This window comes from Callospermophilus lateralis, chromosome 1 (genome assembly GCF_048772815.1).
Source record: "Callospermophilus lateralis isolate mCalLat2 chromosome 1, mCalLat2.hap1, whole genome shotgun sequence".
Lineage (NCBI taxonomy): Eukaryota > Metazoa > Chordata > Mammalia > Rodentia > Sciuridae > Callospermophilus > Callospermophilus lateralis.
In genome coordinates, this window is record NC_135305.1 from 138,814,223 (window position 1) to 138,841,890 (window position 27,668).

The 27,668-nt window shown below is 48.6% G+C and overlaps 3 protein-coding genes across 4 annotated transcripts; 2 read left to right on the forward strand and 1 right to left on the reverse strand.

The window, feature by feature from the left end:
• The first annotated feature begins 735 nt into the window (after positions 1-735).
• Slc7a4 (solute carrier family 7 member 4) lies at positions 736-4,603 on the forward strand. The gene is made up of 5 exons (XM_076862337.1): positions 736-753; positions 1,407-2,428; positions 3,043-3,683; positions 3,957-4,065; positions 4,168-4,603. The coding sequence occupies exons 2-5, from the start codon at positions 1,447-1,449 to the stop codon at positions 4,341-4,343; spliced, it is 1,908 nt and encodes a 635-aa protein (XP_076718452.1). The 5' UTR covers positions 736-753; positions 1,407-1,446; the 3' UTR covers positions 4,344-4,603.
• Positions 3,781-12,795, reverse strand: P2rx6 (purinergic receptor P2X 6). Of its 2 annotated transcripts, XM_076862419.1 has the most exons (13): positions 12,451-12,795; positions 11,446-11,596; positions 10,063-10,134; positions 9,794-9,869; positions 9,553-9,646; positions 9,398-9,478; positions 9,175-9,316; positions 8,971-9,080; positions 7,497-7,590; positions 7,330-7,395; positions 7,106-7,183; positions 6,916-6,990; positions 3,781-5,094 (listed from the first exon to the last, which is right to left on the reverse strand). In XM_076862419.1, exons 1-13 carry the CDS (start codon positions 12,582-12,584, stop codon positions 4,975-4,977), a joined length of 1,293 nt encoding a protein of 430 aa, XP_076718534.1. In that variant the 5' UTR covers positions 12,585-12,795; the 3' UTR covers positions 3,781-4,974. The 2 variants fall into 2 exon arrangements, with proteins under 2 accessions (XP_076718534.1, XP_076718576.1); XM_076862461.1 differs by lacking the exon at positions 3,781-5,094 and having other exon boundaries at positions 5,657-6,990; positions 12,451-12,792.
• Positions 12,796-14,286: 1,491 nt separating this feature from the next.
• Positions 14,287-26,954, forward strand: Lrrc74b (leucine rich repeat containing 74B). The gene is made up of 9 exons (XM_076867076.1): positions 14,287-14,425; positions 14,898-15,040; positions 15,463-15,595; positions 16,455-16,661; positions 19,916-20,025; positions 21,472-21,587; positions 23,042-23,120; positions 24,800-24,895; positions 26,799-26,954. Exons 1-9 carry the CDS (start codon positions 14,287-14,289, stop codon positions 26,952-26,954), a joined length of 1,179 nt encoding a protein of 392 aa, XP_076723191.1.
• Positions 26,955-27,668: the final 714 nt, after the last annotated feature.

A 27,668-nucleotide genomic window follows, 5' to 3' on the forward strand; every position in this document is an offset into this window, starting at 1 on the left:
CCCCCATGGTTCTTCAAAAACTGCCAGGTGCTCCTAGATGAGGAGAGGCTGCTATTGGCATCTGAGGGGCTCTAGGGGTACCCCCAATGGAGGACTGCCTGTTGCCTCTGGAGAATGCTTGCCTACTTATAGGACATTATCTGTAGCTGGAGGCTCAGAGCATCCAGTGTGAATTTTGCTAATTTATAGAACACTCCCAAAAGGCTGCACTCTCCTGTCAAAGCATGGGGGGTGACTTCCTGCCATCCTATTGTAGTTGAGAGGTCAGGGCCCCTCAGCCAGACCCATAACCACATCTCACAGTGCCCAAAGATGCAGACCAAACATCACCTTGTGTTGGGGGGCTTGGATGATGCCCAGCTGGATGGAGTAAATGTTTTGGGGTGAATGATCAAGGATGGTATCAGGTAAGTGGAAGCAGGGTAGAATTCTTACCCAGGGACATTACTTGGCCCTAAGTGAAGGCGGCTAGTCACTTACCTGGTGACTTGGAATTCCTCCTCTGTGTGTCAGTGATAAGATACTCTAGAACCCAGTGAGCTCTGGTCTTGATCATGTGAGGTGTAGGTAGGGTGGGCTATTTGGGTGTGTAATGGCAGGTAAAGCCCGGTGCTGGGTCCTCCAGGGAGTGCGAGTGGCGGAGCTGCTGGTAGAATCCAGCGCCTGGGGGCGGGGGAGAGCCCTGCGCGCAGGCGGGGTTAGCAAGAGGGGCGGGCACAGAGCTCAGAGCGGTGGCTGTGGTGGCGACAGCAGGTGGGTTGCATCGGGTCTTGCGCGGATGGGCTCGGGCGGAGAGCAGCTGAAAGCTCAGATTTCTGGGCACAGGGTCGCGCGCAGCTGGCTGGGGCGGTGGCGGCAGCCGCGAGTGTCAGAGCGCCAGCAGGTGCACTGGGTCTTAGCTCCGGATTCGGAGCTCAGGGCCCAGGGAGCCCCAGCTTCACAGCAGCTGATATTCTGGCCTGCCCAGTGGAGGGTGATTGCCATTCTTTGAGGCCAGGTGGTCACTTGAGCCGCGTCCCGGGTTGCTCAGCTGCTCCTGTTCCGGGTCTCGACTTCCTGGCCCAGCTCCCAGGAAGCCTCCCATTTCACCTTGCTCTTGGATCTCAGACCACAGAGCTCTTCCCAGACTCTGGCTTTCCCTACCCTCAGGACTACCTAGCTGGTACCCATGTGGGGCTTTGCCTTATCCCCTCCACTGACAGGACCTCCAGGCTTCCTTGTAACCTCCTGTCCTCTGGCCTGACTCCTGTCCCATCCCAACCCTCCAGCAAGCCCATGATGCTGGTGTCCTAGGTCTCCAGAGCTAAGATAAGAAGAGCACTGAGGAGAGGCAGTACAGAAGGAACTGAAGGTTGGCTAGTACCTGGCTGAACAACTTGTCATTTCCCTCTGTCTGGCCCTACTAGGTTCCAGTGGCTAGTTTGGTGCACCTCTTAACTACCCATTATGGCCTGGGGACTGCACAGTGCTGCTAGCTTGGCACACTTCTGCCAGAAGCTGAATCGACTGAAGCCTCTGGAGGATTCCAGCATGGAGACGTCTCTGCAGCGCTGCCTGTCCACCTTGGACCTGACCCTGCTGGGTGTGGGTGGCATGGTAGGCTCAGGCCTCTATGTGCTCACGGGTACCGTAGCCAAGAATATGGCTGGTCCTGCTGTACTCTTGTCTTTTGGTGTGGCTGCTGTGGCCTCCCTGCTGGCAGCCCTATGCTATGCAGAATTTGGAGCACGTGTGCCCCGCACAGGCTCTGCATACCTATTCACCTATGTGTCCATGGGCGAGGTGTGGGCCTTCCTCATAGGCTGGAATGTGCTCCTAGAATACCTTATTGGGGGTGCTGCTGTGGCCCGTGCCTGGAGTGGCTATCTGGATGCCATCTTTAGCCATGGCATTCGCAACTTCACTGAGTCTCAAGTGGGTGTCTGGCAGGTGCCCTTCCTGGCCCGCTACCCAGATTTCCTGGCTGCTGGCATCCTACTTCTAGCTTCTGCTTTTGTCTCCTGTGGAGTCCGTGTCTCCTCCTGGCTCAATCATACCTTCTCAGCCATCAGCCTGATTGTCATTATCTTCATCATCATCCTGGGCTTCATCCTTGCACGCCCCCACAACTGGAGTGCTGAGGAGGGTGGCTTTGCACCCTTTGGCTTCTCTGGCATCATGGCAGGAACTGCTACCTGCTTCTATGCTTTTGTGGGCTTTGATGTCATTGCTGCCTCCAGTGAGGAAGCCCAGAACCCACGGCGGGCTGTGCCCATGGCCATTGCCATCTCCCTTGGCCTGGCAGCTGGTGCCTATATCCTCGTCTCCACCGTACTAACCCTCATGGTGCCCTGGCACAGTCTGGACCCTGACTCAGCACTTGCTGATGCCTTCTACCGGCGGGGCTACAGCTGGGCTGGCTTCATCGTGGCAGCTGGCTCCATCTGCGGTAAGGGGTCCTTCTGGGCAAGGTGGGAGAGAACAGGGCAGTGAGGTCCTGTCCTGAGCCTCTTAGAAAATCTCCATCTTGGGGCTGGGGTTGTGGCTCAGTGGTAGAGTGCTTGCCTAGCATGCATGAAGCACTGGGTTCGATTCTTAGCACCACATAATGTAAAATGAAGATATTGTGTCCATCTAAAACTTAATATTTTTAAAAAAGAAAAAATCTCCACCCATGCCTCAGTCTTACCAGTTGCAAAATGGGCCTGGGAAAGTGCTAATTATTGAAGGCTTTCACCTAGGCTTGTTGGAAGGACTCCTCCTATGGGGCTCCTCCCCCCAAATTGTACATAGAATGTCAATTCTGGGCATGTACTTACAAGCCTTCTCCTAGGCAATGGGGCTCAGTTTTTATCAGATTCTCCAGTGGGCCTGTGACTTAAATTGGAGTGCCCCATTCCTGGAGTGGGGGAATGGTAATCTTGTACTTCATACACATTCATACTAAAAGCCCAGACAATCTCATCCCTGTGTCTCCAAGGAACCACCTAGGCTCTAGAACCCAACAGTGACCCCTGATAGGTTTAATTATCATGATGACCATTGCCCTACCCTCTGTTACAGCCATGAACACCGTTCTACTCAGCAACCTCTTCTCCCTGCCGCGTATCGTCTATGCCATGGCTGCAGATGGGCTCTTCTTCCAGGTGTTTGCCCACGTGCACCCCCGAACACAGGTGCCTGTGGTGGGCATCTTGGTGTTTGGTGTCCTTATGGCTCTCCTGGCACTGCTGCTGGACCTTGAGGCGCTGGTCCAGTTCCTATCCATTGGCACTCTATTGGCCTACACCTTTGTGGCCACCAGCATCATTATTCTACGTTTTCAGAAGGTTTCTCCACACAGCTCCCCAGGCCCAGCCAGCCCTGGCCCTGCAGCCAAGAAGTATGATTCCTTCTCAGACCACATACAGCTAGTAGGGGCTGTGCAAACCTCAATTTCTGAGCCTGGGCAGCTGCGACCAGCCCTGAGGCCCTACCTGGGATTCCTTGATGGATGCAACCCTGGAGCTGCTGTGACTTGGGCACTTAGCATTCTGGTGATCTCAGCCATCACCCTGGGCTGTGTGCTAGTCTTTGGAGACTCGGCCTTGCACCTCCCACGGTGGGGCTACATCTTGCTGCTCCTGATCAGCAGTGTTGTGTTTCTGCTTTGCCTTCTGGTCCTGGGGGCTCACCAGCAACAGCAACAGCAAGACACTTTCCAGGTACCTTCCCCATTCAGGACCTGCTCAGTCTTACCCCCGCCAGCTCCCTTTGCCCCTTCTTTTTCTGCCATTCCATAATGAACAAGGGCTCATGAGGTTGGGGAGGCCAATCCATCCATCCTCACTTTATTCATCTTTCCTCATGGTGAGGGAGTACATTCTCTCCAAAATTTCCAGAGACAGATGGAGGCTCTATGAAATTTCTCTGAAGTCAGGCTCTGGGCTGGCAGGTCTTTCCTTCTGTCCATCTCAGCCTTGTCCTTATGCCCTCAGATCCCCTTGGTGCCTTTGACTCCAGCCCTGAGCATTCTCCTCAATATCTGCCTCATGTTGAAGCTGAGCTACCTGACCTGGCTGCGCTTCTCCATCTGGCTGCTGATTGGTGAGTGGGGGCAAGGCTAGGACACCTAGTGTGCTACAGTGGGAGGACAAAGAAGGCAGGTAGGGCTGGGTCCTATTCCTCAGGCTCTTTTCAACCTTGCAGGACTCGCTGTGTATTTCGGCTATGGCATTTGGCACAGCAAAGCGAACCAGCAGGAGCCACCAGAGCTGACCACCACACGATATGTGGTATTCTCCAGCAGCAGCCTAGAAGAGACAGTGCAGGCTGTGCAGCCCACTAGCCAGCCACCAGCTGAGGAGCCTGGCTGCATGGAGTAGCCGACCAGTCTGTGAGGCCAACTTATGATTGTTTTGCTCTCTCCATCTCTTCAAGAGGCCAGAGACGCTGGGAGCTGCTTCTGTTCAGGACAGCTTGGATTTGTAGGCTCTGGTGGTTCTCAGGACTTTAGGACCCTAATCCAGATACTAAATTTCTCTGGTCTTCAGATAATGGGTCTTGGCCAGTGTTGGTGCAGTGAACTCCTTGCTCAGCACCTTCCTGTTTCTGATCAATTCCAGCTATTTGGGCGGCGGGGTAGGGTGGGCAGGGAAGAGGTCGCAGCCCCAGGAATTCATAATAATAATTGTTCAGCCAGCCATATGGTCAGCCACTATGTCCACTGTGGAATTCTCTGTGATACTGAGTCCTCACCTACCTTTGGGAATCAGGCAATTGTTCCAAATCCATAATAAAGACTGAAACTTCTACAAAGGTTACCTTGGGACCACCTTGAATCAGGGATACAGCCAGGCCTGGGTTCAGGGATTCTTCCTCAGGCCAGTACTCCCTACCTGACTTAGAGGGAAGCAACATACACCAGACATATAGGGGTCAAACGGGCAAGAATATTCCCCACTTATCCTCTGGCAGATAGATCAAGGAGCAGAGCCTGGGCCTCAAAGAGGTTGCCTAGAAAAGGCAGTGGAGGGGCTGGGGATGTGGCTCAAGTGGTAGCGCGCTCGCCTGGCATGCGTGCGGCCCGGGTTCGATTCTCAGCACCACGTACAAAGATGTTGTGTCCGCCGATAACTAAAAAATAAATATTAAAAAAAAAATTCTCTCTCTCTCTCTCCCTCTCTCACTCTCCCTTTAAAAAAAAAAAAAGAAAGAAAAAAAAGAAAAGGCAGTGGAGTTCCAGAGTTCTCTTGGTTTTTCATGGCTCCCAGAGAGCACAGCATGTTCCTGAGGCCTACCTAGGAACATCAAAGCACTCCCGCACACAGGCATATACCCTCTTGGCACAAACATACCCTAAGACATATGGCTCACATGGATATCCTGCATGCCCATGTGCAGACTGAAATGACAGCTGTTTCCAAGCTCAGGCCCAGCCCACAGCTCACTTTTGTCTCTATCTGCCCACTCTGCCAGGGTTTTGAAATGAAGGCTGAAGATGTTGCACTTATGACTAGTTCACACGGATGTTCATGGGTATACGAGAACCTGGGCCTGCCTTCACTACCTCCCAGCCCACTTGGTAGAAATGGGAGCCCTAGCCTGGGGAGGAGGGAGTTCCCAGAAAGGCCCTAGGCCTACACTATACCCTCCCACTGGTGTTCCTTGTCTGTACTATGCCCACTGTAGTTGCATCCCCCTTCCTATTTCTTCTTGTAAGGACCACACAGGAAGCTGCTGGTTTTGGCAAGCTTTACTCCAACAGTCATATCATCTTTCTCTGGACCTTGAGAACAATCAGGTACATGTGATCCACCTCAGATAATCAGGCTTCATGAGCCATGCCTTCCCAGTCTACCCCTTTGGAGCCCACCTGCCCATGAACACCGCTGCCCTGGACATTGAGAAGCAGCAGGGACCCCCAAGGACTGAGGCCAGATGACTCCAGGTGCTAGTCCAACTTCAGCCTTAGCCTTGGCCCTCAGTGATAAAGGCATCCATGATAAAGTAACCTTTTACCTCCCTTAGGTGAGTACTTCCAAATCCCTGCCCTACCCAGGGACCTACATTCCTACATCCCTGCCCTCCCATCCTGACCTTGGGTCCTGGGACTTGGGGAAAATCTCCATCAGGCAGGACTTAGGCCCCCCAGGAAGATTCCACAGCCAGAACCTGGCCAGCCTTCAGTGGACCTCAGTGTCCTTTATTAGGGACATTTCTTACAGCCACTGGGCTCTGCCTGGGTCAGGATTAGGGCCTCCTGCATGCATATGCCTCAGGCTAAGGTGGGCAGGTGCCCAGACAGGTTATTGAGTATGACATAGATGGCAGTAAATTCCAGATATACAGCCTCCCCACCTCCAGGGCTCCTAGGAAACCTGGTAATCAGATTCTGGGGTGGGGGGTTAGCCTGGGTGATCTCCAAAGGGATATACAGAAGAAAAAAGGATCTAGTGACCACCAATTCAGTCCCATTGTCCTCTTTTCCCTGTTTAAGCCCTCCAAAGCCCAAAGGCTGTCACAAGGAAGTGGAAGGTGGGCGTAAGCTAAGCATATGTGGGCCCTCTTTCTATGATGTAATGAAGATATCCAAAACTCACCCCACCTCCATGGCTTGTGTTCTACCATATGTCTCTAAACAAAACTGGCTTCCATAGCTCCCCAGGCAGCATCCTGCTATGGCTGGACTCAGGAGGTAAAGTCTGTCTGGGAGTTCAAGAGTGGCATTTTCCCTCCACTCCCTACCCCAGTTCTGTTAAGTTTCTCATCCTTAAGGTCCCCAAGTCAGGACCTCATCCTTCCAAGCCCCCAACCCCCAAACAACAGGGAGTGCTACAGGCCTCAGGAATAAACAGGTAAGTGGGTACCAGAGCCCAGACAGGACCACCCTAACAACCAAGTCTGGCTCCCAGTAGCAGCTACCATGGGGGCGGGTGCTGGCCCTATCTAAGGCACCTGAGCAATGGGGCTTGCAGGTGTGAAAGCTGGCTTGGTCCATTCAGGATTGGCAGCCTCCTTTGGTGCTTTTGCCTAAAGACAAGACAGTAGGTCAGGGATCTGGCCAACATCCCCTAGAATGTGGCAGAACCCAGTGTTCAGGCAGAGTGGCCTCAACTCTGGAGCTCAACTCTGAGCCCTCACTCACCTCCTCATACTTTGTACTCCAGTAGAAATGGGCTTCTCTATCCACATACAGCAGCAACAGGTCACAGAGGAAGGTGATCTGGGAGAGACAGGACCCACAATGTTCTGCCCTCCTGCTACCACCCAAGCCTCATCCCGAGACACAACATGCAGGCTCAGAAGGTTCTAGCAGACCCAGGCAGGTGCTCAATGCAGCCAGAGGGAGCCCATGGTAGTTAGACTTACCACACCTAGCCAAGCAGCTCCAGTGCCCACCGTGATGGCTGTGGGGATAAGCCCGAACTTCCCTGCCTGAGAAAGACCTGGGCTGAGTGTCTCAGGCTATGACTTTTACCACAAGCCTCTTTCAGGCCCATCTGTCTGCCTTTCCCAAGCCCTGGCTCCATCCCTACCTGCCCAGTGACAAGAATGTCAAAGCGGATCCCGTAGAGCTTGAGCAAGCTTCGAGCTTCCACACCTGGGGCTTCCCACCAGTGACTGGCTGTCCTGGGAGCAGAAGAGAGGGCTCTGGTGGTCTGCACTGCCCATTCACAGTTTGGTCTGGTTTTCCTGAGCCTCCAATTTTACTTATGTATTTTCCCCATAAACTCCAAGACCAACCCTGAGTCCTAGTCTTAGACCTCCATAGTTGCTAAGCCCTATAAGGAAGCTATAAGCTTTCCAAGGAAGCTCCCTGCCCTCTGGAAAAAGTCAGAGAAGCCAGATGAGGGTACAGTAAACTATGACATGGGATCTAATTCCCAGGCCTAATGGCTATGTGCACACATAGGAGTTTCTATGTGCAAATCAAGGTGACACTTGATGACAGAGGACTAGTAGGAGGGGGAGGTCTGTGTAGGAAGACAAAGACATGACAATAAGTTCATGTTGAGTGAATCCTCAATTGTAAAATATAAAGTCTTTTTTTTTTTTTGTAGTAGATATTTTAACCCAGGGGTGTTTTACCACTAAGCTATATCCCCAAACTTTTTTTGGTTTTTGTTTTTTATTTTGAGAGAGAGGGTCTCATTAAGTTGTTTAGGGCCTTGCTAAATTGTTGAGGCTGGCCTTGAACTTGGGATCCTCCTGTCTTAATCTCCCAAGCCACTGAGATTACATCTGTGTATCACCACAACTGGCTTGAAAAATATAAAGATCTAGCACATTATTAGCACCTCTGGGGAAATAGAAATATTAGATTTAATCTGTTAGTGTTCAATTTCTTGGGTGTGACAATAGAATGGTCACATGGAAAAGATCCTCATGCTCAGGATCTTGTTAAGAAGGGTGAATGTCTACCTGACATTTTCAAATAGTTTTGTGTGTATGTGTGTGTTTGGTGATGGTTTAAGAGTTCTACCACTGAGCCACCCAAAATAGTTCTGTCTGAAATCTATCTAAATATATCCAGCTTACTCTAAATAAAAGTAGAGAAAGCAAACACAGCCAAATGCCAAAAAGAAAACAAAAATTGGTAAGCCCAGGTGAAGGGTATATGGGTGTTCACAGTACTTTTCTTCTTTGAACTTTTCTATAAATTTTTTGAGAAGTTTTAGGTAAAACCATAAGTGGAAACAAAACAAAAGCCTCCCGTGCCTTGGAAGGAAGATGCTGGAGGCCAGGTGGGGTGGAGAAGGAACCATGCCCAGGTCTAGAAGTGAAGAGTCCACACTATGCAGAAGGGATGGGGACAGATGGGGTGGAGGACTCAGGGACAAGGCTGGATGCAACCTGTGCTGGAGGATGAGGAACTGAGAATACCTTCTTCAGTCCATGGGCCACCCCTCACAAATAGAGTGGGGTATCCAGAGGGCTGGACAAGCAGTGGTCTGTCTTCACACTGGCATGTGAACAGCAAGTAGACACTGGGGGCTATGAGGGTCATACCTGAAGTTGTAATTCTTCTCCTGCAGCTGGAAGGAGTAATGGGGCCAGCAGTCAGAGCCCCCGGTGTCCAGGTTACAATCCCAGTGGATTCTGATGCCTACAGCACCACCCTGCACACAACACATCTCTGCTTACACAGCACTAGTGGATGGGCCTGAGGCCCTTTCCACTAACCCTTAAGGAACCCTGCCTCCAAGAACCCACCAGCAATGCCAGGTCTTCAAAGTCCCCACCAGCTGCAGCTATAAGATCTCCTATGCCAAACACGGGGCAGTAGGGGCTGGAGAGTGCATCATAGCGACAGTGCTTAAAATAGGCGGAGTCCCAGGTATCTAAGGCATTGGTCCTGCAAGGAGTGGAGGTAGGGATCAGATGATCCAGGGGGTCATGGAGGACCTGGGGTTAACCAGCACCAGCCCATACATACTTGGAAAAGTTGAATTTGCTGAAGGTGACAGTGTTTTTGATGAACAGCGTGAAGTTCTTGGCATGGATCAGCAGGGGCCTCCTATAAGTAGAGGGGACAATGTTAGAATTTTGCCTGTGCTGTTGCCTTGCCCTGGGAGTCAGTAGGAGACTTACTTGGGCACAGTGCCACTCTCCACTGGGCACCAGCTCTGGATTTCACAAGTCCTGTGGGTCCCGTTGAATACCACACATTGACCTGTTTTTATGCCTTGAAAACAAAAGATGTACTCTAGTACCTCAAATCTCCACAGGGCATGAGGAGGATGTGGAACAGATTTGTTGATAGAACCACACCCAGAGTCCCCTCCCACCCCCTACCCTGGTAGAGGTTCTGAAAGACAGAGCTTATAGTTACCATGGCTGTGTGTCCCTGTCTCCCCTTTAGGACAGTCCTCATTGACCCAGCAGTTAGCCAGCGGGATAGAAGGGTGCTGAGGTAGACAAGAGACTCCAGTCACCAAAAGCCCAAGGGGGTGCCTTCCCTTAGCCCTACAGACTGCAAGGAGATGCTTCTCCCCATTTTAGCCTCCTGTGATACCCTGACTTTGGAAGTACACAGCACACATGGCTGGTGACCCAGGACTGGTAGAGGAAGTAGGGACCCACTCTCCCAGGCAATCTTACCTCTGGGCATTTGCCCTGAACTTGAGCTGGCGTCACAAGGAAATTGGTGACCAAGAAGAACACGTTCTCTCCCTAGGAGGCAAATCTCAAGGTTGGTCCCTACTTGGTTCCCTCATCTGTGGAGGCCAGAAGCTGACAGCCTGTTTTTTTTTTGTTTGGGTGGTGCTGGGAATGGAACCCAGGGTTTGCACATGAACAGTCTATTGCTGAGCTACATCCTTAGGCTTAGGAGTCTAGTTTTTGAGGGAATAGTCTTGGCCCCATCTAGTAACCAACACTGTCCCTCAGGAAAATGTCTCTAGTGAGGCAGGTGCAAACAGGAAGTTGGCTGTGTTTCTGACCATTTCTGAACCTAGGGATCCTCATGTCCATGTTTATCTTTTAGTTACCAGTTTATTTCTCACATTTATTCTCATTCACTCAACTTGAATTTTCCAAGAGCCTCCTGCTTGTAGGCACTAAAGACAAAGACTTGAAGAGAGATGGACCCCTTATCACATGCACATCAGAGCTGGCAATGGCAGGGGGTTGGGAGAGCAGATGGTAAGCTTGACCTGGGGTCAGAGTGGCCAAGGACATGCAGAGGTGCTGCTCCTGAGAGCATGGTGCACTTAGGAAAGGAAGATAAGAGCTAGGCAGAGGGCATTGGGGCATGGCAACAGTTAGGATATGGAGGTCTTGGTGGTCACCATCATGGGAGAGGACCCTTCCCTGGGCAGAGAGCAGTGGTTGAGGTTCTGATGATGTTAAGCATAAAACTTCAGCCTGGCTGCTGCTTATGTGCACCTGGTGGCAGGGAATAGGGGAGAGAATCAAAGGGCCCACTCAGAGACCAGGCATGGTAGAGGTTGCAGTGAAAAATAATGGGAGGGACAGGAAGGCATCTGGCTTTAGCACTGGTGGGTGTCAATGCTCTCGTTGGATAAATATAAGTGAGAATGCCAGGAGAGGTAGATGATTTATCTTTGGACATGGTGGGTGAATCTGGAATCAGTTTCTATGCAGGCAGGTGGTCACTGGGGCTATAATTTAAGCATCAGTGGAAGAGAGGTGGACATTGGGGATATAGACCAGCTGGGTAGAGGGATTAGGGACAGAAAGCCCAAGAGGGTAGAGGAGGAGCACATGACAATGATGCCTCAGGTGACGAAGCTCAGCCTTTGGACCTTTATAAAGGAAGTTACTTTGGCTTGGCTTCCCTTCTTGTTCACCAGGAAACCTCCTACACAATTCCTGAAGGCCCCATCTAAGCAACACTCCTCTACATGCTCCTTCCCAAACCAGATGCACTCTGATATCACATGCCTCTCTTGTGCATGATTTGTATTAGAGTTGTCAGTAGGGGAAGGACTCATGCCACCTGAAGCAGCACTAGGGACCTACCTGTGGTGGTTTCACGAAGTCAGCCACATCCCATAACCGGTTCCCAAGCTCCTTGATCTGAGTCACAGAAACTCCTTTGAGTTTGGTGATGACAGAAATCTGGGGGTCCAGGTCCCGTTCTTGGTAGCCTTTTTTTGCAAGGAGGGCCCATCTGGGGAGGAGATGATGGACAGTATGGTATGACTCTAGCAAAAGTGAACAGTGGAGGAACTGGATCCTATAAGCTCAACTCCCTTCCCATACTCCATAGGGAAGTATCAAAGCCTTCTGACTCCTCTCTAGCATCAACTGTCACCCCAGATACCCTGAACAGACCAAAGCCTTGGACAATCACTGGAGAGTCAGCATCTACCACAGTGACTTTTTAAAATATATATATATATATATATATATATATATATATATATATATATATATTTAGTTAGAGTTGGACATAATACCTTTATTGTACTTATTTATTTTTATGCGGTGCTGAGGATGGAACCCAGGGCCTCACACTGCTAGGCGATCGCTCTATTACTGAGCCATAACCCCAGCCCCCACATGACTTTCATAGACAATATCCCTACTCCTACCCCAGCTAGACATAGCTCCCTCCTTAAAGACTCCTCTGACCTCCCAGCTAGAACTGGTGGTCTGTCTGGGGGGCCTCAGTGCTCCAGCTCTCATGAATCTAAAGGACTACTGCCTTCTGCCTCACCAGGGTTCCTCCCGGGCAGGAATGGGACTGTATCCGGGCAGGATCTTCCTGTATCCAGAGCCCAATATGAGACTAGGAATAAGGCCCTGGAAAGAAGGCAGGAGGGCAGGCAGGAACACAAACAGAGATTATTCTGAAAGCCTTGGAATGGACAAAGATCCCTCATTCTGTTTACTTCCAACTCTGTCCCAACCTGCTACCCCCACCACCACCAGCCTGGTCCCTAAAGAGTCAAATTCTCAACCCTCAGCCCAATAGGACCAGCCATGATCCCTTCAGCCAACCTAAAAACTATTTTCTCTTACCCCACCACGTAGGCCACAATCCCGAGCTGCAGCAGCCTCTGTAAGGCGCCCACCCGCCAGTTCCTGGTCATCACATACTTCTCTGTCTTGTAATCCAGAAGCCCCCAGCCTGCTGAGGCCCCTGAGGAGCACATGCCCCCAGTTTCTGCTGGCTACTGGTGCAATGAGTCAGCACAGCAGCTGCAGCCACAGCTGATGAGTAGGCAAAGAGTGCATCCAAATGGGCCAGGCCAGCTGTTATTAAAGGGACACCTCCACTTAGGGCAGGAACTAGCCTCCACCCCCCAGTTCTGGACTTGGTTCCAGGCCCAAGCTGTCCTGGGCCTCTCATACTCTCCAGAGTTCCTCTTCTGATCCCTAGGTACTCCAAAATGAGCAGCTCTGCCCCTGCCCTCCTGCTATACTTCCTTATAGGGTAGGGAAGAACAGGTGGCATGGGGTCAGAAGGAGCTCAGAGGAGGAGCCAATGCAAGCTTCATAAAGAAATCCCTCTGAAGGCTGGGGTTATGGCTCAGTGGCCTAGCACATGTGAGGCCCTGTGTTCAATCCTCAGCACCACATGAAATAAATAGATAAAATAAAGGTATTGGGTCCAACTAACTACAACTAAAAAATAAATATTAAAAAAAAAAGGAAAAGAAATCCCTCCGAGGGCTGGGTATGTGGCTCAGTGGTAGAGTGCTTGCCTAGCACACATGAGACACTGGGTTTGATACTCAGCATCACATAATAAATAAATAAATTAAATAAAGGTATTGTGTCCATGTATAACAAAAAAAATTTTAAAAAGAAGAAATCCCTCTAAGCTGATATGTGCAGATTTTGAAACACTGCAAGAAAAGTTGGGTAAAGATGTAGGGTGGAGGGTCTGGGGTTGTGGCTAAGTGGGAGAGCACTTGCCTAGCATGTGTGAGACACTGGGTTCGATTCTCAGCGCCACATAGAAAGAAAGAAGGAAAAAAAGAAAGAAAGAAAGATCTATCATCAACTAATAATAATTTAAAAAAAGATGTAGGGTGGAGAGAACAGCATAGAAAAGGCCAAAGCATGAGAGAGAACTGAGAGCCACAGACTGAGAATGTGGTCTAGCTCCAGAGAGGAGGGTAACCGGGCTCTGCAGGTTCCCCATGCCCTCCCATACAGCTGTCTCCCAACCGCCAAGTACAGTGACTAAAGCACAAGCTCTGGGGTCAGGCATGACTCCCTTTTGGTGAAAAAAGGGAGATGCTAGAATTTCATAGGGTGGCAAGAATGAAGAACGCGCCTGGCCATTGGCACACGCCTGTAATCCCAGCGACTTGGGAGCCTGAGGAGAATTACAAGTTCAAAGCCAGTCTCAGCAACCTAGCGAGGCACTAACAACTCAGTGAGACCCTGTCTCTATAATACACACACACACACACACACACACACACACACACACACACATATGGCTGCGGATGTGCCTCAGTGTTAGTGCCCCTGAGTTCAATCCCCTTTACTAAATAAATATATAATAAACAACGCCTTCAAGGTGCCCAGCCCTACGCTAGGCCAGTGGAGAGTACTTTTATCGGTCCTGGCTAGGGGCCCACTCAAGGTCTGCGCAGGCCAGTCCGTTTCTGCAGCAACCAAAACACCGGGTTGCTCGGGCAACAGGCTAGTGGCAGCGCGCCTGTATTAGCCGAGGGGAGAGTCTGTTGTCTGTATGCCACATTCGATTGGCCAGCGAGGGCATAGGATCCACCCACATTCCCAGTGCTGCGCTGTGCTGTAGCTGAGAATCCGCTCACTTTCTAGGTGCAGCGCTAAAACTGCCCCTGCCTCAGAGCCGACGTCTGCAAAATGGGTGTAACCATGAAGGGTCCTTGTGAGAGGCCTGGGGAAAATGAAGATCAGAGGGAAGAGGCGATAGCACCCGCTGAGCGTTTTGCAGGGGTCCCGGAGGCCGACAAGGATTCAGAAGCAGATTCAGACTCTGACCTGGAGAAAGAAGGTGCTCTGAAGCAGGGGCCTAGGCCTGACTTCTCACCTTGGGGGCTTCTTGGCAGGTGTGGAGGGAAATGGGCTGAGACTGAATGGGAGCTCATCGTTTTGTAGGGTGATTTCAGGGCAGCCAGTGGTCTCTCAGGCCATGCCCACCCTTCTGAGCGACATTAGGAGGTCCATCATTAAGAATATGCATCCAGGGCTTGGGATGTAACTCAGTGATAGAGTGCTTGCCTGGCATGTATAAGGCCTTGGGTTTTATCCCCAGCATCGCAGAAACAAAACAAAACAAGAACATGTTTTCAGAACAAAGAAATGCAAAATCCTGCCAACAGATCTGAAATATAAGGACAATAGTCCCACTAGTACAGGAAGAAATGCCTCTAGAAGGGAAACAGCCAGGATAGTAATGGAGGGTAAGGAGGGAGGTGGGTGGGCTAGTGAAGGGCTCCACATTTACCTCCCTTGTTTCCTTCCAGGCATACATGGACTTAGAGAACCCATCAGGGATGCCCTCCACTTGGGGTCTTGCCAGACCTATAACATTGTGCCCACCATCTACTTTCTGAACCAAGGGTGTGCCCCAGAATTGAAGCTGAGGCACCGTGGTCTGGGACCCCAGGTACCTGTGGTGGGACTCTGGAGTCAGGCTTGGTGGGGGGGGACCTAGGAGATAATAGCCATGGGAGTGCCTCTCATTGAGACCATCCCACACACTCCTCAGCTGTCCTTTTTGCCAGGTGTATCCCATCTCCTATATCTGGGTAAAGATGGAGGCTGGGACACATCAGCCATGAAGGTTGGGGAGCATACAGGCTCCTAACCTGCTGGAGGGTCAGGGAAGAGTTCAGAGGGTGAGATCTGATTGGAGTTTAGAGGGAGAAGAAGGTGTCCCTTCAGAATGTGGGAAAGTGAAGGCTTTTGGGTTGGAGGGCACTGAGCAGGCTGAGCCCTGGAAACTTGAGCCCAGAGATGGCTAAATGTGTTTGGTGCCCTCAGCCCTGAGAAGAATCTGACCTCTCAGGACTCTCTGCTCTGTTCCAGGGGGCATGGGCTCTGGCTTCTATGTTGACCTCCAATCCCTACATTAAGCGGCTGGATCTTCAGGACAATGGGCTCTGTGCGGCTGGTGCAGAGGCCCTGGCCTATGTCCTGAGCAAAAACAGCAGCATCTGTGGTAGGTGCTGAGCATGGGGCAGGTGGGCAGGCTTGAGTTCTTTCCTTTACTTTTCTCAGTGATGTGGAAAGTCAGGCCTCACTTGGGATCCACTGGTGGCTAATGGGGGGGGGGGTGTTGCTTAACACAGGATGCAGCACATGAGGGTGGAGTTAAACCCTCTGAGGATCCAGCCTGTGGAGCAGTCAATGCTGGATGCCATTTCTTTCCTGACCAGGTCTACCCTACTCACTCCCCTCCTCCACTGATCAGCACACCCCCTCCAGTATAGGGTAGATTCCCAGTGCCCGAATCCAGGGTAGAGAAGAGAGGCAGAGACCAGACTGTGAAAGAAGCAGGAGGGCAAGGTAGGAATTCATTGAGGCTGGATCCATATGCCAGCTCTGCAGGCAGATTGGGCAAGCAACTAAATCTTGTTGAGCCTGTTTCCAGCCTGTGAAGTGGCCCCAACAATACCACTTAGCCATTGGGTTTTGGTGAGTATTAAATAAAACTGAGTATATAAAGTGGTCACCAGAGTATCTGGTCCATGAAAGAGCTCCTCTCCTGGCCACCTGGGCTAGTATCATCAGTCCCTGGCAATAGAACAGAGACCAGTTAACAATGTGGTAGTTATTCCTCTAACAACATTCTCCACAGTACCACAAGGTAGGTGGCTTTTAACCCTTTGGCAGAGGAGGGAGAGGTCAGGGGCCCAAGGGGACTTAGCCAATGAGTGGCAGAGCTGAAACTCTAGGATAGTCCAACCTCAAAGTTTCTTCCTCTGCCTCAGTCATGGAGGTTTGGGAGATGTACGAAGGTGGATAAGGGTGGTCTTGACTTCAGATCCCACTGACTGAAGAATGTTGCTGGCCCCCAGATGTGGATCTGTCGGAGAACCAGATTGGAGTGGCAGGGGCCCAGGCTCTTTGTGCTGCCCTCAAAGTGAACCAGGCTGTGCAGAAGATACAACTGGCAGGAAATAGCCTGGAAGAGAAGGCAGCCCAGTACCTTGCTGAACTCTTGCTGGTCCACACAGGCCTAAAATCCCTGGATGTCAGCTATAACCAGTTGAATGACCAAGCAGGTAATCCCTGGTCTGGGCCACCAAGGGACATTACAGCTCATCTTCCTTTGATGATAGGGGAAAGAGGTGGCAGAACCATAGTGAGCATTCATGTCTGGTTCTGCTCTCCCTATATACCTTGGCCCACTCCTTGTCCACTCTAGGTACACACAGCCTTTAACTCATTCCACAAATATCTCATTACCCACTGTTGTGTATACTTAGCACTGGTTTGGCCACTAGGGATCTAGAAGTAAATAAAACAAAGGCCCTGTCCTCAAGAAACACATATTAACAAGATAATTATTAGTAATTATTGGTGCTCCAAAAGAAACAATTTAAAACAAGAATAGAGTGGGGACTCCTTGCTTTAGAGGGATGGCCAGGGAGGCTTCTTTGAGTAGGTGATATTTAAACCTAAATGAGGTTTGCGAAGAGGTCATGGCAAAACTAGAGGGTGAGAATTTCAAACAAAGAAACAGTGAGTATACAGGCCTGTTTCTCAAACTGGTAGATAACCAATATGACTAGCCTAGTGATCCAGGGGAGAGTGACTAGGGTATGGTATAAAGAGTCAATGGCTGCAAGTCATGGCTGAACATGTGAAAATTTTATTTGAGATACTGTGAAAAACATAAGTGGATTGCTTGATCTCTTTCTCTCATGCCCCAGGGCTTTTGCATGAGCAGTCTGTTTGCCAGGAATATACACTTCTGTGCCTGTTCCCAAAGGTTCCAACCAATTATAAGAATCACCTATAAGCAGGCTGGGGATGTAGCTTGGTGTGGTGGAAAGTTTGCCTAGCATGCACAAGAGAATCACCTAGAAGCAGGGTGCAGTGGCACATGCTTGTAGTCCTGGATAATCATGAGGATTGCTTGAGCCCAGGAGTTTGGGGACAGCCTGAGCAACATAGTAATACCCTCATCTCAAAAGAAAGGAAAATAAAAAGAATAACCTGGGATCCTGGACCTCTTGAATCATATTTCGAAAGGAATGCACATGTATTTCCACTTTAATAAATTCCCCAGGAGAAAATTGACTGATCTGGAAAGTTTTGGAATTGATAATCTGTCTCAAGCACCAGTGTTGGCCTGTGAGAATCAGCCCTGGAGTTACTGACACTCAGTTTGCCTTCTAAGAAAATTTTACTGTGGGAAGTCAGTGAAATTAAAGGAGAAGTTTATTTCAGATTTTGACAAAATATAGGTGTCTTTCCAGACCGTCACAATTAGATGGAACTGGTTAGTTATATATTAGTAATTTTTTTGTTACTATAACAAATACCTGAGATAATTAATTTATAAAGAGAAAAGATATATTTTGGCTTAGTTTTAGAGGTTTCAGTTCATGATGAATTGGCCCATTAGTTTGGACCTCTGATGAGGCAGCACATCATGGTAGGGGCATATGGCAAAGCAAAACTACTCAACTTATGGCCAGAAAGCAAAAAGGCTAAGAGGAAGAGGCCTAGGTCTCAAAATTCCCTTCAAAAACATACACTCCAATGACCTAAGATATCCCACTAGGCCCCACCCCTTAAAGGCTCTGTCACTTTCCAGTAGTGCCACTGTGGGGATCAAGCCTTTAAAATATGAACCTTTGGGAGCCACTTAAGATACAAACTATAGCAGAGGTCAAGCACCAGAGAGGCAGCTGGAAGGGAGAGGCTGGAAGCTAAGGAAATACAAATAAGTACACAAGGAAGGTAGAATGGGGCCTGGGAAAGGAAAGGCCATTTTGTTTCTCCAAATAGGGACCTGAAGGTATGGCTGATTTCCTTGAGTGGTGAAGGAGTTTCGATCTTAGTCTCCTCACCTGATCCATGGTGATGGCACCACCTACCTCAGGATGGCTGGGTAGATGATGGAGACCAAGCATTAGCTATTACAGATGTATAAAAGAAAGAATCCTCTCACTGACCAGTAATTCAGCAAAGAAGGGATTACTATCAAGTGGATGACTACCACCCTCCCCTCTCAGCTCTGGAAGTGTCTGGGGAAGGAAGAAGTATCCATATCTATGAACCTGGAGGTATCAAAACTGGAGTTGAGTGCTGACTCTGGCTCTTGGAGCAGCAGTGCTTTGGCACAGGGAGCTCTCCAAGGTGCTAAAAGTGTCTGCCACTGTAAGTGCTAGCAGAGAAAGCTGGCTGAGTGCTCTTATTGATCCATTCATTTTTTCCTCTCTGCACTTCTTCAAACCAGCCTTACAAGACATGTACTAGGCTCTGGGCTCATGGGGAGGAGTCAAATTCCTATCTTCAAAGGACTCCTAGTTTGGTGACAGAGACCAGTCAGACAGAAAGAGATCTAGTGGCTAGAGCCTGGAAGGATGGAAGAATTTCTGGTGTTCCAGGGATCCAGAAAGGCCCAAACCAGTCTGACCAGGCAGTACAGACTTCTCTAGTCTATGAAAAACCAGATTAGAAATATTAGAGCTGTTATAAAGGTAAGGAAGGGGATTCCAAAATAGGGGATGGCCAAGAGACATGTCAGTGCTGGTGCTCTGGAGAACTGGGAGCAGGTCAGACTGGCCAAGTACTACAGATAGAAAACATTCTATCAGTTTGGGTTCTTCTCGTTCTACATGCTAAATATCCCTTTTGAGTTTCTCCATACACAGTCACTTCCTTGCAATATCTCCCTGGGCCTCCTCTCCATCACGGCTCTGCTAGCAGTTACCTCTTACCCATAGCAAGCACCGTTCAATGGGTCACCTGACCACTCACTGTCTTTGCTGATGTTTATCATCAGACACTAGGAATCTTGCTGAAATGCTATTTAGCTTTCCCTGATTCCTTGGCTACTATAGGGAAGAGCCTTAGCCCTGTCTTTGACATAGAATTACAGGCTTCTGAGCCTCTCTCAAATACCACCTACTATCTACCACATTGCACCTGCTTCCTTAACCAGCTCCATGCCTGAGAGTGTTTCTCAAATGTCTTTGCACTTCTGTTCTTTCCTGTGTCTACTGTACATTATGCTTGAATACATGAGTGGTGGATATTCGATTCAGAGTTATAATCACTTTTGTGACCCCATCAAGGCCACCACTCTCTTCCTATTCCTCCCTGTTTTAGTTTATATTAGCTTGCATCCCATTAATTTGTATTTATACCTTCCCTATTAAATGTGGATTCTGTGAGAGCAGGGCAATCCTATGTTGACCTCATCTCTTAGATCCTCCTGCCCAGTAGAGATTCAGGCAACAGTATCATTTTTTAAAAAGGAATGAGCAGAGTTAATAACAAGATCTATCTTGGTGTTCCAAAGGAGAGACACTTGGACCAGCCTTGGCAGAAAACACAGGACTAACAGAGCTTAACATAAGCTGGAATCACCTCCGGGGTCCAGGAGCCATAGTGTTTGCCAGGGGACTAGAGGTATGAGACCCCCATCCAGTCAGTTCCTGGGGCCTCTCCTTTGCAGATCATCAGATATGAACCTTAGATCTTTTTTCCTATTCTTTATTTTTAGGGGATGTGGGGAACCCAGGGCTTTGCACATCCTCAGTGCAAAATTAAAACTTTAAAGAGAACTTAAAGAGTATTTGTTTTAGGTAACTTTTATTTTCCTCACCCCATCTGATGACTACAGTACACTGGGCCCACTATCTGGTCATTTACTGAAGGGTCCAGAGCTGAATGTCTTGTACCTTCTCCAGGTACAAACTCTTGGCTAGTAGGGAACATCTGTCAAGTCTTGTAGACGGATACAATACCTTTACATAATTTGTTTATTTTTATTTTTTAATGTTTAGTTGTAGATGGTCACAATACCTTTATTTTATTTCATTATGTGGTATGGAGGATCGAACCCAGTGCCCCATGCATGCGAGGCAAGTGCTCTACCACTGAACCACAACCCCAGCCATAATTTGTTTCTTTTTATGTGGTGCTGAGGATAAAATCCAATGGCTCACGTGTGCTAGGCAAGTGCTCAGTGACTGAGCTAAAACCCTAGCCCCACATGCTTACTTGTAACATAAATAGATGTTTTCCTGAAAGACACCATTGCAACCCTGAATGCCAGCACATTGACTCAAACGTCTCACTTGCTCCCCTATATATTGAGGTTCATACAACTTGAGAGTCTAGCCTCAAGCAATGCTAGAGTGGCACAAGGCATATTTGATGTTCTTGTAACAACTACTTTTATGGAGGACCTCTAAGGCAAGGTGGTAGGTCAGGGTTTTTCTTCTCAGAGCACCAAAACATCTCTTCCCGTCAGACACTTGGGCAGATTTTATCCCGCAAAACTTTGCTGGAACCCGAGGTCCTTGGGGCTGCTTTATGTCTCAGGGTCCCTGATATTAAGAAAATCCAAAATAGCAAGGTGTAGTAGTGTACACCTGCATTTTCAGAAGCTCAGGACACTGCAGCAAGAGGATGCCAAGCTCAAAACCACCCTCAGCACCTTAAAGAGAGGCACTAAGAAACTTAGCAAGACCCTGTCTCAAAATAAAAAATAAAAAGGGCTGGGGATGGGGCTCATTGGTAAAGTGACCCTGGGCAAAGTCTCTAACAACAACAACAAAAACCCCTCCCACATGCATGGAAATCAGATTACTGTGTCTTGGGACCCACTACTGCCTGGTCTCTGACCATGGACCAGTCCCAGCCTCCTCTGATATGCTTGGGACTGTTCAGCTCCATTAGCATCACCTCCAAACTAAAGCTAATGAGGGGAAATACAGCACTTTACCTCATCTCTGCTCTTTTTCATTTTGTCCCTATCATGCACCTCAAGCTTCTTGGGCTCTGAGGATGTGGCCCCCATGCTTTCTGCACCATGAGATGTGGGCCCCAGCTTCACTCTTTATGTTCTAGGCAAATATCTTCCTGAAAGTCCTAGACATCTCTTTTAATGGTTTTGGAGATTCTGGAGCTTCTGCAGTGGGTGAGGCCCTCAAGGCCAACAACGTGTTGGAAGAACTCAACATGAGGTGAGAAGTATGGGGGTATCTGCAGGGACCAGGGGCACTGTGATCTCACTGATATTCATTTTCATTTCTGATCCGATGACAATCTACTTAGGAAGGGGTTTGGCCACAATCCTAAGACATCCAGCTCCATCCTTCTCTCTCAAGATCATCACTAATACATTGTGATTCCTAATTCCTGCACTGCAGGCAGGTAGCAAGGGATCCCCAAATGTAAGTGTGAATGACCTTCAAAAGGCCTGGCACAGGCTGGTGACCTGTGAGAACTTCCCTGCCTTTCAATGGATCCACTTCCGGATGGAGCAAGGTCAGGCTCTGACTGGTGGCCCCACGGGCATGATTTGTTCAGCACATGGCTGCTTGGGTTCGGCTCTGAGTGAAATTTTTCTCGAGGCCAGGCGGCATCTCAGCCCTCAACAGGTAATGAATGGGGTAGGGGCAAACCCACTGGGGAAAAAGAGGCAGATGTCAGTTAAGTTATAGGCTGTTGTGGCTGAGCCCCTCCCCAGGGGCTGCACCTTGCAGGCAAGAGGCACCAATCAGTCCAGCACATCTTTCCTCCCCATGGGAAGAGCCAAGGCTGGAGGCAGCAACAGGAAATGCTGAAATTCATGGCACAGCCAGAGCCAACATGTGAGAAGTCAGAAGTGGGACTGGCTCCTTAGAAAAGGTGGCCCCGAGCTGAAGCCCAAAGTTGGTTTAGTAGGAGGAGAAGAGAGGATGAGAACAAGGTGATGGGTAGGTACCATGGAGCAGAACACGTGGGGGCACCTGCTGAGCTCAAAGGGCCAGGGAGTGACTGCTGGTCTCCACCACAGGAGGGACACTCTGGCCTGTTGGCTGGGTGATCTCCCTGGAAACAGAGTCACCAGTGAGGCGGCATCATATCCATCTTTTTCACCCTGAGTTGCCTGCAAGACCTGGGCATGAATGGAGGGTTGGAATGAGAAGCCAATCCTGGTGGATGCAACAGAAGCTCCAGAAGAGACACTGGGGCAATCAGTCCTGCCCAGCTCTTTGGAAAGCTTCAAGAGGAATGAGTCTTTTTTGTCAGAGTTGCTATTGTGCGTTAATTGTATAAAGTAATGGTGTTCTGAGTGATATTTCCATACTCACACTGATCAGATCCAAACTTTCTTTTTCCACCTCCACACTTCCAAACCCTTCCCAAACTGTAGTAGTCATAACCTATTTTCAGGTTGATATTTTTTAGCTTCCATATATGAGAGAGAACATGTGACCCTTGTGTTTCTGTGTCTGGCTTATTTCACTTAACATAATGTTCTCTACTTTCATCCATGCTGCTAATGACAAGATGCCATTCTTCTTTATGGCTGAATAATACTCCATGGTGTATAGGTACCACATTTTCTTTATCCGCTCACTTGCTGATGGACACCTAGACTAATCCTGTATCTTGACTATGACTCATAAGTTGTTTTTTTTTTTTTTTCCAGCAACAACCGAATCTCTGCAACGGGAGCCCGGCACCTGGGGTTGGGCCTCCGGGTCAACCAGACACTGAGGATTCTTGTTGTGAGTGCTAACCTCAAGAGGGAAGCCTCTGCACAGACCTGCCCTGTGCCTGTCCCCACAGATGCCTCCCCACCACATCACCAAACCCAGGGCCACTGAGTGGGCGGCAGTGTACACAGACTCCAGAGCCCTGATGGGGTCTCTGGGAGGGAGGCCTCCTGATTACTTTTGTAACTACTTCTTCCTTTTGCCATTCAGTCTCCCACCTCTGGCCTGGCCCATGCTGAGATTCACACTCCTCTTCTGTCCACCTATCCCTCCCAGAACTATGTCCTCAACAACACCTTGCTGACTTTCCTCTTCTTCCTTTTGGGGTGCTCTTCTGTGGAAAGTTGCCAGAGAACCCCTCGCTTGGCATTCATCTCCCCTGCTCTTTCTCTTCTGTCCTGGAAACCAGGGTCAATGCAGATGGATTGGTTTGCCACTGCTTAGACCTACCTGAGGCCTGTGTGTCTAAAGGGAGTTGCCTTTCTTCAGAGTTGCAGGTGCAAAGAGAGCCACTGAGCAGGGCTCAGAGTGGAAGATGGAGAAGGGAGGGAGCCAGGCAAATGTGGAGAAAAATCTCTGAGGTCTGCTGTACCAATAGCTTGTGCTAGGGGACAGTATCACCAGCTCTGGGGACAGGGTTGGCATCTGGCTCTGCTCCCCATCTTCAGCCTTCCCAGGTCTTCTCTCATTAGCTTTCCCACTCCTTGCCCCTCAAAAACTGTGACCTCTCTCGCAAGCTTACATGCACCTCTCCAGCACTGACAGTCTCCTAATCACAATGACTCTTGAGAGTTCCTCATGAATGCTTCACCTCCTTCTAGGGGTTGCCTCTCAGTGGGAGAAACCAAGTCAGAAGATGGGGGCCAGAGCCTGACCCATGTCTCTTCCCCACACTTTCCCTCCAGTATCACCTCCAGCAGAGTGCTCAGCCTGTTGGTTCTTCCTTTTCTCCCTTTCTCAGGTTCTGTTAAGCTGTTCGTTTTCCCAGTTCTGTCCTTCCTTCCCATCTGTTGCCTGATGATCTTTCTAAAATGACACATGCCCCTCTCACTTCCTGCTAAACCTTTCATTTCTGATAAATCCAAGCTTTATACCTCATCAATCATAGCACATCATGGGGATCTGGACTCTTCTAAACCCTGCTTCCAAGTTCATTGCTCTTCCCTCAGGCTCTTCAGTATTTGCATGCACCCACGCGGACACACACAAACACACACACACACACACACACACACACACAGGATACTATTTCCCACCTTTGCTTTTACTCCTGTTGTTCTTGCTAATATGCCCCTATCCATCCTCTACAACTGTGAAGCTTGGTTCTGGGATTTTACTCTCCAATGACGACCTCCCAGGCGGTATTGGCATGCACTCTTGCATTGAACTTACCACTGAATTTTACATTTCTTTTGCCTCACCTTCCCTGAGCAACTGTACTCTTATTTAAGAATCCAGTGTTTTGTCTCCCAGTATAGAGCTGAATAGGTGCCTTGTCAGCATCCAATCCATTCCTCTCTTGCCCAGCTCAATATCCTCACCCAGGGCAATATGTCACACAGAAACACCTGTTGAGTTGAGGTAGTGGCGCCTTCCTACCCACACTATGAGAAGAAGTGCCCTCATTCCCTTGCAGGTCGCTCTCAGCCTGCCTGACTCAGCTTCTCTTAGTTCTGTGTTGTCTTTCTTAGGTGTCCAGGAATCCCATGCAAACTGAAGGCTGCTCTCATCTCCTCAAGTATGTCCGGGACAACCCAGCATCTGCACTAGAACTGCTAGATTTCTCTGTAAGAGCTTTTTCTAAGCCATTTTCTGATCCTCCCAACAACCCTGTTACATCTCCATTTGAGAGGAAAGAAATGGGGATTACAGAAACAAAGTGCCCTACTCAGATACACCAGTGGCAGGTGAGAGTTCCAACCCAGATCTCAATGCAGGTCATGACACTACTGCAACTCTGCTCCCACTCTGGGCTGGCATCTGTAGCCTGGTCTGATATTGGGCCCCAACTGTGTTCTTCCTTGGCTGAAAGAGCAGAGGTGGAATTTGGGGGCACCATGCTTAATATGCATGGATGTTTAGATCTGCAGGTTCAGTACTGGGCAAGGGTACCCTTCTTCCCTCCCCCATCCCAGCCAGTACTGCCTGCAGGTGGACTGCACTGCTGGAAGATCCATTTGTGGATTTGTGTGACAGCAAGGGAATTAGAACCCACTTTTAATGCCATTTTAATTTTTTTCCTGTTTTCTTTCTTTTTTTTTTTTCTAGTTGGATAGTTTGCCTTTATTTTATTTGTTTATTTTTAAGTGGTACTGAGGACAGAACCCAGTGCCTCACACGTTTTAGGCAAGCGCTCTGCCACTAAGCCACAACCCCAGCCCAATTTTGCTTTTTTAGTAAGGGAAAGAAATGTCACTCTTTTCTATTCTATGTCAATTCATCATTAACGAGAGACTCCAGAATCACTTTGTATATGTGTGTGGGGGGTGTGCATGCACATGTGGTGTAGGGGATGGAACTCAGGACCTCACACATGCTAGGCAAACACTAAGCTACGTATCCAGCCTGACAGAATATGAAGTTTTAAAGTCTGCACTAGACTCAATGCTCATTCTAACCTAGATTATTTAATCCACACTTGAGTCAGTCATACCAGAACTATTTTCACAGTTCTAGTCTTCCTAGATTGTCCTTACAACTCCAAAGCCAGAAAATTAGCATGACTTAAAAATGTTTCTTCAGTTCTAAAAATGCTTTTCAACACTGTGTCTAATCATTCTAGAATAAGGTGGGTGGATAATATATACATTTGCCTGCCAAACTACACATTTTTCAATACAATATATGGTCATTAGCAAAGGCCTCTAATATAACAGAAATACCACAGAAATACCCAGTTCATGCCTGGGACCAAATCCTGAGTTCATCAATGTGGGATCTTGCACAAGGTTCTGAACCAAAGAATCATCACACAAGCCAGGCTCTAATGTTCTATTTTCTAGTCTTTAACTGTTATCTTAGTCTAATCTGACTAACCCAGATTTTATCCTCAGCTCTGAGGGGAATGCTTATGACTTCTTGTAGTTGAAGTAAACTCCCTTCCAGAGCTCAGCCTTTTCTTTATGTGAAATGGGGCTAATACCTGCCTTCCAGGGGCACTGTGTACATAGGATAGGAACTAGGTGTAGTGGTGTGCATCTGTAGTCCCAATTACTCAGGAGTCTGAGGCAGGAGGCTCTCTTGAGCCCAGGAGTTCAAGACCTGCCTTGGCATCACAGAAGGACTCCATCTGTGTTGAAGGTAGTAAATTTAAATTTTTTAAAGTGAAAAAGATGGAATGAGATGATAGACCCTGTAGGTAGGACTTGAACAGAGAAAGGCTCAATTAGTGTGCTAGTTCTCTTCTCCTCAGGCCTCTTCCCATACTAAAGAGTGCCTAAAGATTAAGGTGGATCTCAAGCAGCATATACCCGTGTAACTATCCCCCCACATGGAGAAATAGAGCATGCCCTTAAAAGCCCCCCTCTTGAATCCCTTCCCTTTTCTATTTTAATACTTTGGGGAGTGTGAGATCATCATCCATGGGAGAGAAACTGCCCAGAGGAACTTCTTGGAGACCTGTGTACAAGTAAATACAACCAAGTTCCCAGAAAGGAAGAATGCACTGTCTTATCATGGGTTTCTCCTTAGGATATGCAGGTAAACAGAGAGTTTGATGACCTTGCTAGCTCAGTGAAGGTGATTCTTCCAGGCCTTTGCATAAAGACTGGTGCTCCCAGAGTGGACTATAAGAAAGAGTTGCTGCCAGTCTTCAGACCACCGCCACCAGCATCTGCTCCTAAATGACTTTGGAAGATGGCTTCCTCATCTCCCAATAAGTCACTTCAGTTTCCACATGGTGGACTACTGGACTCTTGACACTTGTACCTTCCTCTCTGCTCCATGGACCCTGCTATAATCTAGGCCTTCCTTTGCCATCACTCATTCATGTAACACATTGGTGTGGACACAGGGTAAAAGATGTCCCTGTTCATCTTCCATTTGTTCCTGTTTTAGTGACCTTGGAAGAAAAAATATGAGAAGGAGTACATATCACACTCCCAAACTACTTGCAAAAATGCAACTTGTCACAGCCCTTTGGGAAGGCAATTGTTATTATGCACTGAGAGTCATCAAATTGTCCGTTTTGATCCAAACGTTTGTGTAATTGTTCTACAAAACTAATCAGCGATGCACAAAAAAATTGTTGCCTGAAGATGCTCACTGAAATGCTGTTTATAATAATGAAAAGTGGAAGTAAGTTAAATGCCCACTAATTAAGATTTGGAACTCTGCAAATGTTAAAAGCCCCATGCTCAAAAACATTGAAGAATTCATGAAAATATACATGATGTAAGCGAGTACATCAAGGTAAAAAACTCCTATGGTTTTTGGCATTTCCTCAAAAGTTTAATCATAGAATTACCAACTGAACCAATAATTCCTCTCTATGTATATACTCAAGAGAATGGGAAATATATCAATGGAAAAACTTTTTCAGGTATTGTTCATTGTAGCATT

Bases quoted from the DNA above. Each gene is read 5' to 3' on its own strand.
- Lrrc74b (XM_076867076.1), top strand. From the start codon at position 14,287: ATGAAGGGTCCTTGTGAGAGGCCTGGGGAAAATGAAGATCAGAGGGAA. The intron at 15,596-16,454 runs GTAGGTGCTGAG...GCTGGCCCCCAG, and splicing joins CAAAAACAGCAGCATCTGTG to ATGTGGATCTGTCGGAGAAC. The intron at 20,026-21,471 runs GTATGAGACCCC...TTTATGTTCTAG, and splicing joins TGTTTGCCAGGGGACTAGAG to GCAAATATCTTCCTGAAAGT.
- P2rx6 (XM_076862419.1), bottom strand. From the start codon at position 12,584: ATGTGCTCCTCAGGGGCCTCAGCAGGCTGGGGGCTTCTGGATTACAAG. The intron at 10,135-11,445 runs GTAGGTCCCTAG...TTTGCCTCCTAG, and splicing joins ACTTCGTGAAACCACCACAG to GGAGAGAACGTGTTCTTCTT. The intron at 6,991-7,105 runs GTGAGTGAGGGC...TCTTGTCTTTAG, and splicing joins GGAGTACAAAGTATGAGGAG to GCAAAAGCACCAAAGGAGGC.
- Slc7a4 (XM_076862337.1), top strand. From the start codon at position 1,447: ATGGCCTGGGGACTGCACAGTGCTGCTAGCTTGGCACACTTCTGCCAG. The intron at 2,429-3,042 runs GTAAGGGGTCCT...CCTCTGTTACAG, and splicing joins GGCAGCTGGCTCCATCTGCG to CCATGAACACCGTTCTACTC. The intron at 3,684-3,956 runs GTACCTTCCCCA...TTATGCCCTCAG, and splicing joins AACAGCAAGACACTTTCCAG to ATCCCCTTGGTGCCTTTGAC.